This window comes from Lottia gigantea (genome assembly GCF_000327385.1).
Source record: "Lottia gigantea unplaced genomic scaffold LOTGIsca_57, whole genome shotgun sequence".
NCBI lineage: Eukaryota > Metazoa > Mollusca > Gastropoda > Lottiidae > Lottia > Lottia gigantea.
The window spans coordinates 168,789-188,633 of NW_008709945.1; the positions used below are offsets into that span (position 1 = coordinate 168,789).

General features: G+C 31.7%; 2 protein-coding genes across 2 annotated transcripts; both read right to left on the bottom strand.

The window, feature by feature from the left end:
• Positions 1-191: 191 nt before the first annotated feature.
• On the bottom strand, positions 192-15,494 carry LOTGIDRAFT_127367 (hypothetical protein; the record flags this gene model as incomplete). The annotated part of the gene is made up of 9 exons (XM_009063312.1): positions 192-383; positions 877-944; positions 1,306-1,465; positions 2,093-2,136; positions 2,664-2,762; positions 3,293-3,410; positions 3,957-4,082; positions 8,063-8,087; positions 15,418-15,494. The coding sequence occupies 9 exons, from the start codon at positions 15,492-15,494 to the stop codon at positions 192-194; spliced, it is 909 nt and encodes a 302-aa protein (XP_009061560.1).
• A 712-nt stretch (positions 15,495-16,206) lies between these two features.
• Positions 16,207-19,527, bottom strand: LOTGIDRAFT_234916 (hypothetical protein). The gene is made up of 5 exons (XM_009063313.1): positions 19,471-19,527; positions 18,854-19,018; positions 18,443-18,625; positions 17,602-17,752; positions 16,207-17,133 (listed from the first exon to the last, which is right to left on the bottom strand). The coding sequence occupies exons 2-5, from the start codon at positions 18,980-18,982 to the stop codon at positions 16,805-16,807; spliced, it is 792 nt and encodes a 263-aa protein (XP_009061561.1). The 5' UTR covers positions 18,983-19,018; positions 19,471-19,527; the 3' UTR covers positions 16,207-16,804.
• Between the last annotated feature and the right edge of the window lie 318 nt (positions 19,528-19,845).

Genomic DNA, 19,845 nt, shown 5'->3' on the forward strand with positions numbered 1-19,845 from the left:
CCCACTCCTTTCATTTTGTTTATGTTCGCGATCAAAGCGGCATAGCAAGCGATTTGATTGGTTGAGATTTGCTAGAAAGATTTCAGGGCCTGATTGGACAATATTAAGCTATGAATACGTAATTTCTCTTACTTGTATTACCAAGGAAGTATTGCCTGGAGGAAGTATGACAAAGGGGGGTTTCAAAATAATCAAGACATCCTTTCATATATACCTGGGAATGCATTGATATCTATCACAGCATAGTTTTTATTTTCACTATCAATAATAACATCGACACCAAATAAATCAAGGTGCATGGTATCTCGTATACTCCGACCCACTTCTATCAATCTATTCATATCTGGTTTAATAGGGGAGGATTCTATATCAGATGCATCTAGCTATAAAATAAACAATAGAAATATGATATTAGTGGTTGTAAACACAATATTTAATTGAAATTAAAGCAAAGGCGGAGGAGAGTTTAAGTGTAAGAAGAATAAGTTGCAGCCATTAAAGTCCTTGCTTCATAAAGAGTCAGAGTTTGAAGTTCAATAAATAAATTTGTATGTAAGTTTATGGGAGCGGATCTACAACAGCCTCTGTATATATTTTGGTCTTATCACTTCAATTTCTTCCTTACAAATTGTTGTTAGCAAGTCATCAGTCAATTTGTCATCAGGATATTGACATAAAAGACAACCATCCCAGGGGTAAAAAGATAGGTGACTCAAAGTCAGGTGCAATTATTTAGGGCATCCTTGATTACAACATACACATAAGTCAGTGTGACTTGTCATACATTTTTAGAAAGTTCACCTTGTGGTAAACTTCTGAAATATCTCACCTGTCCTGTTGTGTTTGTATTAATTATTGGATATTACTGTCACCTACCTCATTTAAAAAGTGTGTTGAGTCTCGTTTTGAAACTTCCTGTGTATCAAAATATATTGTTTCCTGATCTGAAAAAAGCATGAAATTTTTTTTATTCCAACAATTCATACTTGGTGTTCACATATTTGTTATATTAAAGCCTTTTAACAAATTTCAATGAAAAAATGCAAATTTACTTTAATTTTTCTAAAACACAAAAATAGTCAATTTCAACACTATTAGCATCTAAACAAGGCTCATAATTATAGGAAACGTGTTGTTCACATACAGCTTCTGAAGCGGCTTTTACAAATTAATGTTGTATTTCTTACATCCATTGTTCAAGGAGTGTTCTAAGGAGATTTCACACAGATTGAAAGACTTTTTCTCAAGAATACAATTCTTATGCAGCCACTGAATACAGTAATTAGAAATATATATGTGGCTTACCTGAAGGGTAGAGATTTTTTAATGAGGGTCTCTGAACAACAAACATCTTATTACCAATAGCAAATATTTTAAATAATAAAGCATTATGATTGATGAATGACTGAGCAACACAAGGTGGATTGACATCCTTTAAACCTTCATCATTAAATATAATAGACATCTGAAACATAAATCAAACATTATCATTAAATATAATAGACATCTGAAACATAAATCAAACATTATCATTAAATATAATAGACATCTGAAACATAAATCAAACATTATCATTAAATATAATAGACATCTGAAATATAAATCAAACATTATCATTAAATATAATAGACATCTGAAACATAAATCAAACATTATCATTAAATATAATAGACATCTGAAATATAAATCACACATTATCATTAAATATAATAGACATCTGAAATATAGATCACACATTATCATTAAATATAATAGACATCTGAAACATAAATCAAACATTATCATTAAATATGATAGACATCTGAAATATAAATCACACATTATCATTAAATATAATAGACATCTGAAATATAGATCACACATTATCATTAAAATATAATAAACATCTGAAACATAAAATCAAACATTATCATTAAATAAATAGACATCTGAAATATAAATCAAACATTATCATTAAATATAATAGACATCTGAAATATAAAATCATAAAAAATACCACTGGCCAGAAAATTAGAGGAATTCCAAATAATATAAATAATATGAATTTCTATATATAAAAATTTCTATCAGAAATATTTCATAATTTACTTACCATGTGTGCGTATTTTGAACCATGTGATGCAATAGGTTTACACACTGTAAAAAAAGAGTTATAAAATATCTTAGCTTGCATTGAAATATTCAATTCATTTCATTTGTACAATTATGGATACTGCCGTACACTTTTAGATTGAACATATAGTATAAGTTTACCCCTTGCACAAAATCTGAAGACAAAAGGCATTAACTTTACATGATATGATGTCAAAGTTGTGACAGGGACAGCTCAATGTTTAAATTCCTTTGATTAAAAATAGTAGAGGAGCTATTTTAACCAGGTGTGTCTCCAATACAAATTAGTGTGAAATAACATTTATAATTTACAAATGTACAATTCATCAAAACTCATGCTGCCACAAAACCAGTATGCTTGTCAACTAGGGATTCACTTTAATGTATTTCAGAGGCTCTTTCAATGAAGTTTTTGATATACAAACATTAATGGACTTCTAGTAATGAAGAGGATGCAAACTCCTCCAGAGCACCTGATGCCATCGTGTATTTATGCAAGTTAATACAGCTCCAATTGTAGATAATTAGATCCTACTGATGTGATATCTTACCTAGAGGGAACGTTACATTAGCTTCTGATATTTTGGTTCTATTCACATCTACATCTTTAGTTGTTAGTCTAACAAAGGTTGGGGTACACACAGGAGAGTCTAAAAGCAAAATACAAAGGCATAAAGTGGTAAAGCATTATTCAACATTATTAGTGAAGCAAATTACTCATATAGTGAGTCCAAAAATGTTCAAAATTACGAAAGTAAAGTCCTAGTAGGGGCAACTGTAAATATGGGAGCATACCCAAGTGATAATGATTCTGATAGGCATACAATTAACAGCAGAAAATGTATTAATGCTATACAAACATAAATATTTACATGTGAAATGACTGAACAAATAATACCATTTCAAGGTTTTAAACTACTGTACATGCAGGTCAACATTTCAACAAAAAAAATGTTTTTGATTTGAAAATATTTACTACCATAAAACAGGTTTGATTAAATAATTTTTTAGAGAAAATAGACTCAAGACCCAAACCAAATATTACTGCAATTGATGTGTTTCTAAAATAGGAGCAACAGATCAAATATAAGTAATTACAAACACAAGTATAGGTGATTCATTATGATGAAAACTTTGGCCACAAAAGACATCATTTAAAAGAGAAGTTGTTTTTGCTTACCTTCACTGAGCATATTACACCTTAAAATAGATTTATACTGTTTATTTCTATCTAATAAATTCTGTAGACTATCTATACGATCTATCATTATACAGTTAGGGTGGTCTTCTACATATTTCTACAAAAAAACAAACAAATATTTGTTATTTCAATTATAAAAATAATTCAAATTGAACAGATTTTGATCTGAATAACATGTCTTGAAGCTAAATATTTATAACCTGTTGAAATGCAAATGCTTAAACATATAAATCAACTATTTGAAACCATTGATAATGAGAGGGAAGAACAATAAAATATTATAGCCCCTCATGTCCTATAAATAATAAAAACAATCAAAAATGCAGTGCACTGTTGCAGAAAAATATCAACAGAGCAGTAGCACCTCCATTCAGTTCTTATGTCTTGTCTTAACAGTTTGTTATTCAGGGAGCTTTCGTCTCAATACTTTTTTCATACAAAAATCATGAAAGACTTAAAGCATTCATCTTCTATGCTTCTAGATTAAAAAACAATAAAATCATACATTCTTACACTAAACTAAGCTTAAATTGGTCTTCTGAATTTGACCTTCACATTCACATTTCAACTGGTTCTTAATAAATGTTACCTGCTTGCTTGTGACACCTGGTCTGATATTAATATAGATAAGTAAAAGTTTTACCTGCATGTTATGTACATATTGTTGAGCAGGTTGATAGCCATCATTAGCTTTGGCTATATAATCTGTTAATTTATGTATTATAACATCAAATGGTCCCTGACTTTCTAATTCTCTAGTTACATCAATCTAGAAATAGAAGAAAATAAAAGTAGAGGAGAAACAATTGGCAATTGTCATGGCTCATCAATTTCTATACAGTACAAAATACATGCAAGCATTTGAACTTTAATTTCTTTTTGTGAAAAGGTGTAATTCAGACCTGCTCTTCAGTAAACAAATGAATTTCAAAATGATGTAGTGCCAAAGTAAAAATTACATTTTTAAACAATTGAAAGTTGTCTAGACATGTCCATAGGAATTGAAAAACTATGCAATTTTATAGTTGAACAGATTACATACAAGAATTGAATTATAATTTGCCACAAATGTGGGTGTTAAACTGTCAATTTTCACAATCAAAAATAACTTAATTTCTTTTGTATGAAAAACTTCAATTCAGACCTGCTATAATGATATCATATTAGATTCGCGTGACTCTCAATTTGAAATTTTTAAAACCAAAAAATTTTGAAATAGTTGGTTTAGTCATCATGATGTATGTACCCCTAATACTTGATCTTTACATGACCCAAGACATTTTACTAAAATTGATTTTTTTTTAAGAAATGATTCAGTTATTTAAATCTCAAACAAGGGTAACAATATCAACCAATCTGAACCAGTTATGAGCAATCAATTTACAGTCATCAAAGAAATTATTTAAGGTCTTTCAACTTTGAAATAAGAAGAGCAGGAAATGAAACTAGTTCCTAATGATTAATAATTGGGTTACACGCGCCACAAAATGTAAACACATGATATGGATTAAAGTTAAAGGGAATGTAAGGAGGTTTTCTAAACTGTTTATGTGCATTTGGGACACTGATAATAATATCTAATTGCCTTTGTGATACTGACTTCTTAAGAACTTTGTTTTAGTGGAATTGCAACAAGCAAATGAATTAAAGTGTCCCCAATACACATTATAATTTTAGAAAACCTTGTTACAACCACTCTAATGTACAGGATAGTTTAAAAATAGTATTATAATTGCATGAAAATTCTGGCTTAAATTCTGATAATAAGGAATTGAATACCTCACAAAAAAGAACCTGGCTCAGATCAAATGTATATAAAAGAACTTAATTGATAGATATAGTGTAAAGGTGAAGTTTGAGAGAAATTTGACCAAAAAACAGAAAGAATATCGTAGGTTAAAACATAAGTTTATCTAAGACACAAGTCTAAGCAAGAGAGATATTATCAATTTTTTTTTATTTTAGACTTAAGTCATCCATAACATTTTCTCATATCTAAAAAAATATGAAACCACCAATATTTATGCTGACTCTCAAAAAATTGAGTTAATAAATTTATATTTGTAAAATATATCCTGTCTAGCCAATCCCTAATCCTGTGATTCATTGCTAAGATTTTTCATCTGACACACGTTTGCTATGCAATAATGATGCTTGATCATAAAATGTCCTAACATATTCTGACTAACAGGATACCAGTATCATAAAATTTGTTTTATTTCAATCCTGGTCAATGTTTTTTTTGTGCATCCTGTTACCATTTCAAGATCTTGATCTATAGTTTGTTTATATCATTTTGTCAAAATAATATGGTGAACATTGCCAAAGGTGCACAGGCACAAAAATTATCAGTTGTTCATAACATTATGTCAAATTATGTAAAAATAACATTGCCAATGTTGCATGGGGGCAAAAATTACCAGATATTCGTTGCTGAAAATTTGCCAAAAATTAACCCTTGCTGGTTATCAACGGTGATGCTAGTTCCCCATGAGGGTACCTGGAAAATCCCAATGTACATTTTTCAAAATATTATTGTATTATGTATCAATCATGTGACAAGACCATTTCTATCAACAGTGCCAATAATTCAATATTCAATCAACACCTTCCGTTACAAAGCTTGCATTTAACCTGTTTTATACTTAATGATTTACTTCTTAAAAGTAATAAATCTAAAAGGTTGGTGAAATGAAATGAATGGAGATTTATGTTCTACTTTTCTGCACCTGATAGCCCTATCACACTAGAAAGCTTTCTTTCTGTGGTGCTACTTAGATGGAAAATTGGCTAAGAGAATGCTAAGGTTGCCATAAGTGTGTAGGACACTCCAGACATGCAATGTCTGCTAGGGCCATTGGTGCAATTGTCGCCGAGTCATAAACAAATGCCAATGATCAATGATCTGTCCTGAAATGAATTGAAAGCACCATAGGATCGAGTTGTAACATCTATTTGAAAATGCAGTACATGTATGGCAAAGACGCTGCAAATATGTAAGAGAGCAATATGGTCGCAAAATTCGTGGTTAAAGGTCGACTGTTGTTAAATTTGTAATTTTTTAGGGAATGTTTCTCTAGCTTTCCTCAGGTTTGACCGCGACTAGTATATTTCATGTTGCTGTAAGTTCGCAAATGGTTGCAGTCTGGTGTGACAGGACTATATTGTTCTTATGAAGACGGTTAAAAACTGGTAAACAAGGTCAAACTTTGTCAAAGTATGTTGTTTTGGGACCAGGTTATTGACAATTAATAGATGTCAAATCATACCAAAAATCTAATTTGTCAAAAATATTGTTGATTTAATTAAACACAAAAAATTGGCTATAATACCAATCTGGGAGAAGGTTTGTTAACTCAGATAATCCACATAGCTAATATGGTTACTTGTAAAGTTATAACAAAACAAACATTTGAAACAATATTCTGTTTATGAAATAGACACTTATGAAAATTGAGCACATTTGAAGTATGTACAGTAAGTAGACTGATATCAATACAGTTTATAAATAACAATGGCTCAGTAACAATGAACTAAATATAACATGTCCATATTTCCACATGTCCAAACTTATTTTGTCCATCAAATACATCAATATTTAGTAATTAGGCATATTATTAGAATATTTCAGGTCTTTTAACCTGTTGTGCAATGAATGATATAGTCAGAAAGTAAAAAGTCACAATTTTATGACTGGGGATATAAGCTGAACCATTTGACTTCCAGGGATGGTAAAGAGGATTTCTATACTTTCTATATGTATCGGGTACATTGCTAGCATCAATTTGCATCATTCCAATTTTCAATCAGAAGTCTTGGTTCCTGCAATTCAATAAGGTCACTAATCATGAAGGGCCTTATGTGATAACATATTTTACTATTAGTGACATCATTAAACACTTATTTTTGTGGAATTTCAGGAACCACATACGTCTGACTGAAAATTGGAATGGTGCAAATTGATGTTATCAGTGTCCCTGATAAATAAACAGTTGTAATAACCTCTTTACAATCTTTTTAACATTCTGAGAAGCTTTGTAATGACTGCAACAGTCTGTTCATATATAAGCTTATACTGGTAAATTAGTTGCTGGTAGAGCAGTGTCAAGTGTTCAAAGGGTTAATTTTAGTGGTTGTATATCACGATAAGAATAGGTGGGTTAATAATGTACACAATATAATCTTATATCCAATAAATCACATGTTTATCTGTTTCCCTTATCCTAAACCACAATAACAATTTTATCTCTTATTTTATCTAGTCAAATTTAATTTGATTTTATATGTGCTCTAAATAAAATTATGCAAACTCTTCAATTTTGTTTTACAGATTAAATATTTAACATATATGTAGCTCTATTAGTCTATTGTCTGGGCAAAATAAAAAGTTATTTGAATTTTATTCACTATTTTAATGGGAATTGGAATATCGGCCTCAAAACAGTACTATAAGTCTTAGAATGTCTGTGTTGATAAAAATTTAATAATGAGTACACATTATACATGTCTTCAAAATTAGTTATAACAAGAGGCAAAGATATTCTAAGATTAACAGTACTATTTTGGGGCTGCTATTCCAATTCTCATAAAAATAATAGAAAAAATTCAAAAAACTTTTTACTTTGCTCAGAGCTGGTTTTTCAACATTCAAGTAAGATATAAGCAATAGAGAAATATACTAGATACAAAAGAAGTGTAATTACAAACAACTTATCAAATTATTAATAGAGAATAAACAGTTATACATACCTTGACCAGTTCAAAACCTTCTTTCCTGAAATATACAAACACAGATTGTTAGTTTTCAAAATAACAGTTGATGGAAGTAATGAACAAGTTTAGTGGAATAAAAACGTTCAATCGAAAATGTTACTGAGCGTATATTTAAAGTGTGTGTGGTATCTAAGCTTAAAATTAACTGCAGCTGATAATCCATCTCTTATTTGCACTTCTGCATGTCACTGTGCCATTACTAAATTTATTTAAGAGAATAAAAAAATATCAAATGTGCATCATATTTTGTGCTGGAAATCAAGCATTCAGCACAAGTGAAAATGATCTCATATTTCAAACAATATAGAAGAAAAAAATTAAAAGAGCATTTTCAACAGCTGGGGGATCACTTGTATATATAATTCAAATCACTATTTTACCATTTGTCTTAATGGTCCTGTCAAAGGACAGAGGATCAATTTGGAGTCTTTTTATAGAAAGCAACATTTGGAATTAGCCCAATTTTGAACATCAGAAATCTAGAGAGGTAGAGAGAAAGATCAATTGAATTAGACTGAAATGAACAATTGGTGATTTTCTAGTTGGATTAGAAAGAGAGTAAAGAGTCAATAACTATAGCCAGTTTATACAAGTCAATTGATTTAATAGTTCTAGTCTACTCTTCTTAAATCTGACCTATAAAGCAAAACCAGCACTTGATGACTGAGTTTTCTAGACAATTCCTATTCTTTTCAATCCTAAAATCAATAACTGAACAAATTAAATAAAACAATTGGTGGCTATTTTTCATCATCAATTATTGACATAGGTATTCATCAAGGAAAACATAAGGGTATTGACCCTGATCAGACATAATTGAACACTGCAAGGTATCGCCTAAGCAAAACTAAACGTCATTTCAATCCACTTATTGCTAGACATGACAATAGGACAATAATACAGATCCTAAACAATATAAATACATTCTTCAGAAGTATATGAAATTCTTGGCATATTCACATACATACTATTATAGTAAAGGACAATTCATTCACATGTCATTTAGTTTACAATACAGTAACTACCATAAAGAATGTACTTTTTCACCTACTATATATTACACTACAATGTACAAGAATTATTTAATGCTAATTTCCTTAAACATCAAGCGAATTTACTTCCAATATCACACCTGCAATTAATATTGGGTACAAAATTTTCCATTCTAACGTTAGAAACTGTATTAAGAGACTGCTCGATGGAATAATCCAAAACAGTCTCTTCATGGAGGTGGTCTCTTAGAAGAGAATTGGATCAGAATAAACACCAACATTTTTTTGTTTTGATCGCTATCTTATATCTTTAGACTATCATAAATAATCAACAATTGAATAACCTTTCGAGGATTAGCAAATTGCCAATTAACAATAATCTCTTTTAATCTCACCTGTATGTGAAACCATGTGATGTTTATACAAGGGAGATAATGATAACTGTTATTGTTGCTTAATTGATTCAGTTTGCTTACATAGTAGCATTAATACACGGTTGCTGTTGGTGTAATGAAGGTCATTAATTATATTGAAAAGTTGTAGGGGGTTGGGTGGTGGCTTAATTGTGGTCCCATATTTGTTGCTTAATAAAGGTGGTTGCATGAGCAGGATTCACTGTAATAAATTTTGTTTTACCAATAAAAAATAAATGTGGAGTTATCCCTTTAAGTATGAATCATACTATTCTAGCTTGTTTATTATCATTGGAGTCTATAACTATATCAGTGTATATTACTACTCTTAATATTTCATTATTATATATTTGAAGATACCTGTTCTTTTAATAAAATCAATTTAAAGCTTTGTATAAAATATATAACTTGGTGGGAGGATTAAATCAATCTAACAGATAGCTATCTATTTGTATCTTCTTGTATCTTAGAGTACTTGTGTTGTATTTTCGAACTAACAATAAACCGTCTAGCTCAGTAAGGAACTGGTACTTGAATAAAGCATTGTTCAACAAAGCATCAATCATTCATAATATTTTCATTAGGATATTGATAAAGGTAATACAGCTTGATTTATTCATGTATAATATATCCAATAGTGAAAAAATATTTGCATTTTAAGATGAATTCTTGGGGGAATATTTAGAGAAGTCCAATAAAGTGTGAATTGTTTAATGTCATACAGCCAAGTGATTTTTATTATATTCATTGCATCTTGAATACCTTATATTATATATTATATTACTGATCTTCATATAGATTCAACATTATAATAAAACTTGGCTTAAATTCTAACTTGAAAAGGTTTGACCTCTGAGTTGAATGGTACATATTGTTCAAAAATTCTTCTGGATTTATCAGGTATTTTTTTTATATAACATTTGAAGCATGAAATACCTGAAGTGAACTAAAGAATGTCAAGATTTTTTTATAAGGTGTCTCTTTTCTTCTTGATCCCGATGTTGTTAATTTGCCCCTATAGCCTTGCTGAGTATATCAAGAGATATAGCCTTGACAATATATCAAGTGATAAAATCTTACCATTATATCTAGTTATATAGCCTTGCCAATATATCAAAGGATATGGTCTTGCCATTATATCAAGAGATTTTGTCTTGTCATTATATCAAAGTGATATAGCCATGATATTATATCAAAGTGACATTGCCTTGCCATTATATCAAGATATATAGCCTTGCCATTATATCTAGTGATATAGCCTTGCCATTATATCAAGATATATAGCCTTGCCATTATATCAAGTGATATAGCCTTGCCATTATATCAAGTGATATTGCCTTGCCATTATATCAACTGATGCAGGACTGCCATGATATCTAGTGACATTGCCTTGCCATTATATCAAGATATATAGCCTTGCCATTATATCAACTGATGCAGGACTGCCATGATATCTAGTGACATTGCCTTGCCATTATATGAAGATATATAGCCTTGCCATTATATCAAGATATATAGCCTTGCCATTATATCAAGATATATAGCCTTGCCATTATATCAAGTGATATAGCCTTGCCATTATATCAAGTGATATAGCCTTGCCATTATATCAAGTGATATAGCCTTGCCATTATATCAACTGATGCAGGACTGCCTTGATATCTAGTGACATTGCCTTGCCATTATATGAAGATATATAGCCTTGCCATTATATCAAGATATATAGCCTTGCCATTATATCTAGTATATAGCCTTGCAATTATATCTAGTGACATAGCCTTGCCATTATATCAAAGTGACATTGCCTTGCCATTATATGAAGATATATAGCCTTGCCATTATATCTAGTGATATAGCCTTGCCATTATATCTAGTGATATAGCCTTGCCATTATATCTAGTGATATAGCCTTGCCATTATATCAAGATATATAGCCTTGCCATTATATGAAGATGATATAGCCTTGCCATTATATGAAGTGATATAGCCTTGCCATTATATCTAGTGATATAGCCTTGCAATTATATCAAGATATAACACACATTACTGATATTAATTGTAATTTTATATTTAGTATTATTGTGGTTTATACATACTTTCTGTTTTGATTTATTTGTGAATTGTGTATTTGTTTTTTTTAAGTGGATGAATATTTCATTTGCATACTCATATTTATTTCAATGTATATTACTGTATACTTTGATTACCATTAGTTTTTCTATAATTTATTCAAGGATATACCATGCGATAAAAACAAATATGAATAATCATAATAATGACTGAAATTTACATTAAAAGGGCATGAAGGCAAAACCAGCTAACCAGGTATCCTAGATGTCAACTTTTAATTAAAGACCCATGTCTAAATGGCCATAAATACTAAACATAGTAACATAACTATTATTAAGTGTCCTTGATTTCAAATCTAACAATGCTCTGGCTCATATCTAGGGCTGTGTATTGCGGCTGAAAATCGTATTGCGATACATCCCCCTCTATTGTGATACAAATTGCCCTACATCTCCCTGTATTGTGATACATATTGCGATACATCTCCCTGTATTGTGATACGTATTGTGATACATCTCCCTCTATTGTGATACACATTGCGATACATCTCCCTGTATTGTGATACATCTCCCTGTATTGTGATACACATTGAGATACATCTCCCTGTATTGTGATACATATTGCGCTACATCTCCCTGTATTGTGATACATATTGTGATACATCTCCCTGTATTGTGATACGTATTGTGATACATCTCCCTCTATTGTGATACATATTGCGCTACATCTCCCTGTATTGTGATACATATTGTGATACATCTCCCTGTATTGTGATACACATTGAGATACATCTCCCTGTATTGTGATACATTTCCCTCTATTGTGATACGTATTGCGTTATATTGCGAAACGCCATTCAGTTGATATTTCAGCTTTTTTTCCCAATTTGTGAGCAACTTAGGTTATGTTATGCATACCATCCTTTTTAACCTTAAACCTGTATGACGTCCACGAATCTGTTGGCAATGACACATGCTTTGCTGTTCTCATCTGATCTTGTCCCATAGTTTTGGCAAACAAACCAGGAATGAGTACCTCAGAAAAATGGGATCTGCTAGAAATGCGATACCTTGGTTCTAACATCTTCATTGTTATTTAAAGCAATAACAACACCAAATTTGAAGATATTAAATATTACGACAACCACAACTAGGGTCTGGCACATGAAAAGTGAAAGTAGAGTAAAAAAAATCGTCAATATCGATGAACGCAGAACTGTATCGATATATTGCTTCCCATGTGTCCTGTATCGCAATACAACTTTCAACACGAGTAATTCTAGACATATATAGATTTGAAGGCTCAAGCTTTCATGGTGAGCTGTGTCAATTTAATTATTGTAGATGTCTGATTTTCGACTGGAAAGTCCAGACGTAATTTAATAATGTTTAATCAATGACGGTAAAAAAAAGTTTTGAAATCAACTCTTGTCACAAAAAAGGAATGTCCACTTTTTGAATAGTTTGGATACCGGTATGTAAAAAGATATTCCACCATCAAAATTCGGCAATTTGGAGAATAAGTCAGTACTCAAACAGGCTACAAACTAAACTATTTAAACCAGGCCTGTGCAACCTTTCCGCAATGGCGGGCCACATTTGAGGGATGCGAGTAGGCCGTGGGCCACATAACCAGCCATCAATGAATCATGGAACTATAAGAAACATGCAATGTTTTCAAGTCATTTATTCAATAATATATTTCAATGTGCATTGCAAATTACAGACATAAAATCACTGTTTCATACGAGGTCGGACCTTGTTAACGATTTGATTTTTTATTGTCATACTTTGATATAATGGGTTTCAATATCAAAATAGGCAGCGACAATCTGCAGGCCACAGCAACAATAAGAAGAGAAAACGAAGCATTTGCTCGTGGGCCGCATTTACCTCAAATTGTACATGACGCCGTGGGCCGCACGAAATCATCTTGCGGGACATAGGTTGCACAGGCCTGATTTAAACTATTCAATATGGGGAGCCTACATCAAATATTCAATATAAAATTATTCATTACAGGTACCAGTATATATTATATAACATTCTAGCTGTCATTAATGTCAATTGAACAAAACTTGAATTATTAACCAAATTTTGTGTTAATTGAGTTTCATACAATGAGATCTAATTGTCCCTGGTAGTAAACAATACCTACACACAATCACAAAATCTGTTGTTTACCTATTTCATTACTCATTGATATAATTACTTTATTGTTTTCATTTTATGTTTATGTGTAATATAATTGTTGATGTGTAGGCCCCACTCTTTTAAAGGTATAACGGGAGAACTTGGTTGCATTGACCTATTCAGTAACACTGTTGATTTTGAATATGGTACCAGTAATTAATTTGTTTATAGTTTTTAATTTATTACCTGCTAAATGACAGACGTAAGACTGGTGACTGGCAGGGATGGGTGTAGGAAAGGCAAAAATGTGTGACATTTTCATAAAATTAGGAGTTATTTCATTTAGTTACCGGTATAACAAACACAGTCTAATTTACACAATTGTTCACGATAACATTAAACATTCATTTTTAAACCTGCTTTTACCATTTTAGACTAATTAGCTTAATGCAAATATTCCAAAATGTACCAGTTAATTTGAACAAATACATATTGATGTAATATCTAAGGAGTTTTTAAGGTATTATATTAGAAACCTGAATTTGTTCTTTCCTATTGTCTGAGCATAGCAAAATGATTTCTGATTTTTTTCTACATTTTTTAAGAGACCAGATCTTAAATTTAAATATTCATCAATAATTCGAATATATTCTTGAAGATACTTGCAGTATTGATAAAGACTTATAAATAAATTTCAAAGGAAAAATGCCTAATGTCTATTGGGCACAGTCATTTGGGATCCTGTTTTCGGGCTACCCTATGAGAGTGTTTCCGTAATGGCATCGTCAACAAAGCAATCTTGTGGCGTGAGACCTTCCTTGTAAGAACATTTAAGTCTTCATGAGGATTTCAACTTGGATGTGAATGAAAACAATGATATATATAAATAAACATGTAAAATGTGTATGTGTCGTACTGCAGAAATTAGATGGGAATGTAAAAGATGAAGAATTAGTGGGTCTGTGACAAATCAAAATCGAACGTCTATATTTCAAATAAAACAAGGACAAATAACTGTGAAAATATTACCAACCAATGAATTCTCTTTTTCCATGCCATGGCATAATGCTCATTCTGCCAAAAAATAGGCTTAAAATCAAAGGGTAGGGGATGCATATTAATCAAAAACAATCTAATTGACTCCAAATTGACATAACCTGTCTATAAGCTAGTCCTTAATTCAAGGCCTGTGATAGTCTTAGAATGTATTTGCCTTGATAAAAATATAATTTTTTACATTAACATTTCAACCAAAAAAAGTCCCAAATTTTGGCCTTTGTAATAACAAAGTTTGAAGACATATATTTTTTTTGCTCAGACAAAATCGGTAGGCCTCTGGAAATTGAATGGCTGTTTCATCTGCTTTCCACTAAGCTGTACAATATGCCTACATTAATTTTCAATGTAGGCATAGCCTATGGCCCGTAAATTCCACAGATATTCCTATTACTATCAGATAATTATTTTGTTTACATCAATAATAGACAATGTGGTTACAGTCTGAACTCAGTGTAATGCCAGTGTAGAATGTGGCAGACTGGTTGGCAATTCTTAATAATAAATTCTTATCCAGATCTATCTAGACAGGATAATGTAGGCATCGTTCTAGAATCAAACAAAATTTTATTCAAGTTGATTTGTACATAGCTCATTTAAGTGTACGGTAGCAAAGTCAATAATTTATGTCACCCAGTCAAGTCAATAAACAATTCATATTTATTTACCTGAACAGTTCCCTGTGGTCTTCAAAATTCAATTTCTTGCTCTTCTTCTCACTTATCCAATATCCCACTCGCTTCATTATGTCAACTATCCACCGGATCACCTAACCAATACGTTGTCAAGTGACAGTCATCTAAATACTACAAGCATTTTGTAAAAATTTGGTGTTTTATCTTTATCACCTAAATAACGCGTTCGAGTTGCGTTGCTGGTTGCGTTCGAATAGACTCGGCTGTGACTCGGCTACGTTCGATTATATAAGACGAGCTAGTGTCGACTCGGGTCAACATAGTCAAAGGGAGATAACTCCTTTTTGGATCTTATTTTTCAGACTACAAATGAATTTAATATGTTGCAATAGATAAAGGAACGAATTCGAGTTAGATCTAACGATGAATCAACAACCAAACAAATAATACAGAATCATCCAATTTGAACCAATCCAACTACTACGCCTATAAACAACTACCGTACCCAGTTTGCGATATCAGCATCCGCTGGAAGCGAACGTTAACTTGTCATCTACCAACCAACCAACCAGTTAGAATCATGATTAGTTTCAGTTACAGAGGAACGTATATGGATACATTTAAGAATTGGAATGAAAATAAAATTTAGCCAAAAAGAGTAGGACTACCGTATGTTTTCCAAACAGTGGATGACATGGCGTCCTAACATGCACGATTCCTCTATATTATCGGTACTGGTATTCTGTTGTGTAGTTAAAATATTATAGGTAAGTTCACTGATGAATATGTATCCTTTAGTGGGCTAAAAACAATAAGCCAGCTATTCTATAACGATAACTTTTATTACAAATTTACAATTTATGTACATAATGGCTTGAGCAAAAATACTAGCTGTAGGCTATGTGCCTAACTTTAATGGCTATTTTAACAGTAAAATTGTATCCTCACTTTATTTTCAATAAATTAAAAAAAAAAAGGATTTTTATACTTTTTGCCCAAAGAAGATGTATCAGAATTCAATTCACCAAATCAATTCAATTTTTCGAAAGCTGCCCCACCCTTGAGTCAGTCTGACCCCCACCCCTAATTGTACCCCCAGACTCGGGAGGCTATCGCCGCCACTGCCTAAAAGCCTGCTTTGTAAAAAATTATTAAGCGTGGCCTAGCATTGTGAAGCAGTTAGTTGTACTATTTAGTACAGGGTGTGAATATTTTGCTTATGTTAAGGTGTGCAAAGAGGCGTTATATGCAAGTAGCCTGATGGGTCCTAAAGATTGGGAACAAGAGGCGAAAGTCTATATTACAACTGTGGTTAACTTTCCGGGGAAAATGATAATCCTAAGCCCTTTACAAAAACATGAAACTTTATACACGGGTAGCCTTAAACATTCAGATTCAAACCTAATTTTCAATATTCTTTCTATTCCGAGTGATCCTCCTTCGTTTTCGGGACAGCACCATTCTCTCCGGCAGGTCGCGCTTTGTCAGTATTTTTCTCTTTCGGGATTTCGGAGGTAATGTCAATTTCTTGAACGACATGGCCGTTAGCTTTGTGACCACCATCTTTTAAGTTTTTGGCATTACTGTCCTCCAGAGATCTAATAATGTTTTTAAGACTTTTGTTTTCATCCAACAGAATAGTGTTCGCCATTTCCAATGAAGTAAATTTTTTCTCCAGTAGATCGAGGTCCTGCACAGTTTTCACCGCTTTCAAATCTGCTCTCAAACCATCGTTGGTTTTATTCAAATCTGTAATTACAAATAATACCGTATGGTTTTGAAATAAGGATGAATAAGATAATTGCGAAAAGTTTCTGTTGATTGTAGATATGGATATGGATTGCCGTCGAAACCCTACACCCCATTGATGCCACCCTTTTCTTCAAGGTAAGAACTATTTCTGAGTAAAGTCTTGTAAAATGCCCTTTCAACACTATTTTCTCATCTACATGTTTTACTATTTTGAGAGATGGCAGCTGATCTCAAAATATAAGACAAAAAATAATCCATAAAGACATTTATAAACAACATCTAATGACCATTTCACACTTTTTCAACTGGGCCTATATATTACAGTTCTTTGCCTCTTTTTTCAGATTGGTGTTAGTTAGCTCTGAAAGATTAAGTTCTATAGACAACAGTCCTTTAAGTACTATAAGAATTAGTAAATTGGTGCAATGTTTGATTCAACCACGGTCAAATAGTTCAAATACATACTTTTTACTTCATGTTGAGTGTTTTCTAACAAATCTTTATAATGGTGGACATCAGCTTCCAGTTTCTCAATCGTATCTTGACTTTCTACCAGAGAATTTTCTAACTGAATAATTCTTACACTCAAAATATCGACTGTTTCATTCAAACTTGACTGAAATAATAAAAGTGATGAATAAACATCATTTAACATCGCAAGTTACGCAACTTGTCGGGAGTGGGATCGTGTGTTCCGGAAGTAGGCCTATGACCATAAGTTTGTATAATAACAATATTCAAGTGAACATGGGTTGTTTTTTATTCTGATCTGACTTTTTTTTATTTCATAATTCTATAACAAATGTTCATTAGATTCATATCACGTAAGTGCCCATAAAACTAAACGTATTAATGATAATAATAATTTCTCACTGAAAAGATGGACTATAGATGGGATCGAGTAGAGAGCATAACCATAACTAGTTGATCATTCAACGCCGGTTACGTAATAAATCTATTGGTTATCTTAAAGTGATACTGCGTCTTAGAATTAACAAAACATTAAGAATTTTAAACTTGGCGAATAAGGGCCATTTGATATACCTTGTGTTATAAATAACATAACAGGCTCCTTATATAATCCGATAAATCCTAAAAACTTAATATCAAGATTAAGCGTTTTGCAATAATTACTTATTTTTATGAATTTTCCAATTTTCCAGATTTTACAGGGATTCGGTTGTAACTTTATGACACCAGGTAAGCTAAATGATGAATATAGACTAATATTGACCTTTTCGAGAACTTCAATTTTATGTTCATTCTAAGACGTAGTATCACTTTAAGGCAGAGTGTATAGTCTTACCATGTCTTTTTTGAGATGTGACTTGTAGTCCTCTAATTCTCCCATTCTTAATTCTACACTTAATTCTCTTTTATTTAATCGCCATTTTTCTCGTTTTAATGTGGTAAACAATGTTCGGGCGTTATCCAAGCCCTCTCTAAATTGATGTAATGTATAACTCTTGTCTTTTATATCCTCGTTATTCTGAAATATAACATCAGAATATTGGTATGTCTGGGATCTCAAGCATGAAGAATGAAGTACAGATTAAATTGGTTAAAGAACTTTGAGGGATTGGGAATCTGTGTTTGAAATTTGAAAATCTGAAATATTATCAGACCAGCCGAATTTCTCAGCAACATAATTGGACACCGCTGATGACTACCTCATTGATAGGCTATAATACTTGTTTCGAAGAAGAAAATTACCTACCACAATATATTTTTCTTCAATTTCATCCAACAGATCAGCCGTGGTTTCAAAACATTCGAGTAGATCTTCGGCCGTTTCTAACATGTCGTGGTTTTTGGTCTGTAAGCTAGATTTATTTGAACTCGCCATTGTTTTGCAGTTGAAATGGTTGTACTATTACTGTCACTGTAAAAATTTCAAAAACAAGTGTGAGTATAGCGACATTAATGCTTTTGAACTGTTAAAAGAATGCAAGGATTTCTGGTGTTTGTCAACATTCGGAAGTTTCCCAGCTGTCAGTAGATAATTTTTTTAGTTTTGTAGAATCCTTTTAACAGATTCTATAGTTATTCCTCGAGAAAACAATTTCTATATAAAGAAAGGTAATCCTTTAAATTTTAGAAGATGTTCTGTAATGTTGATATACATCCTACAAACATTAAATCACCTGAAATATTGCCCTTCACAAAGACACCTTGATATCCTTATATAGCGCAAACCATGTAGCATATACCTTCTTAATCTTAATCTTTTATATAAATATACCTTTAAGAAAAGATTGATAATAAAAAACTTTCGAAGCTAATAAATCACACTAAAATACAGGTACTTGAATACGATTTGAATATCATCCTTACTTTATCCTGCTTCCTGCATAGACCGTGATTTGAATAATAAACAGGTTTGCTACAAGGTTACTCTCTTAGTCCTTTCTTATTTGCTATATCTGATCAGATGAATTACTATCATTGATATGGACGATTAAATAGATATCACAAAGCTATAGGTTATCATTCAAATCATCTTAGGATCAATAATAAAATAGAGTCAAGTTTAATTGCTGATATTTAAATATTGTACACGACAGGGAAATGAAATTAAAATAAAATACGGGCTCTCTTAACATTAGCATATTGTTGAATTCACACCATTCTATATGGGTTCTCTTGCGCATTATCTCTTATCATTACACTATATTTATCACAAGTGAGCGAAATATAATACTTAAGCCC

Bases quoted from the DNA above. Each gene is read 5' to 3' on its own strand.
- LOTGIDRAFT_234916 (XM_009063313.1), bottom strand. From the start codon at position 18,982: ATGGCGAGTTCAAATAAATCTAGCTTACAGACCAAAAACCACGACATG. The intron at 18,626-18,853 runs GTAGGTAATTTT...GTTATATTTCAG, and splicing joins TTGAAGAAAAATATATTGTG to AATAACGAGGATATAAAAGA. The intron at 17,753-18,442 runs GTAAGACTATAC...TTATTATTTCAG, and splicing joins CACATCTCAAAAAAGACATG to TCAAGTTTGAATGAAACAGT.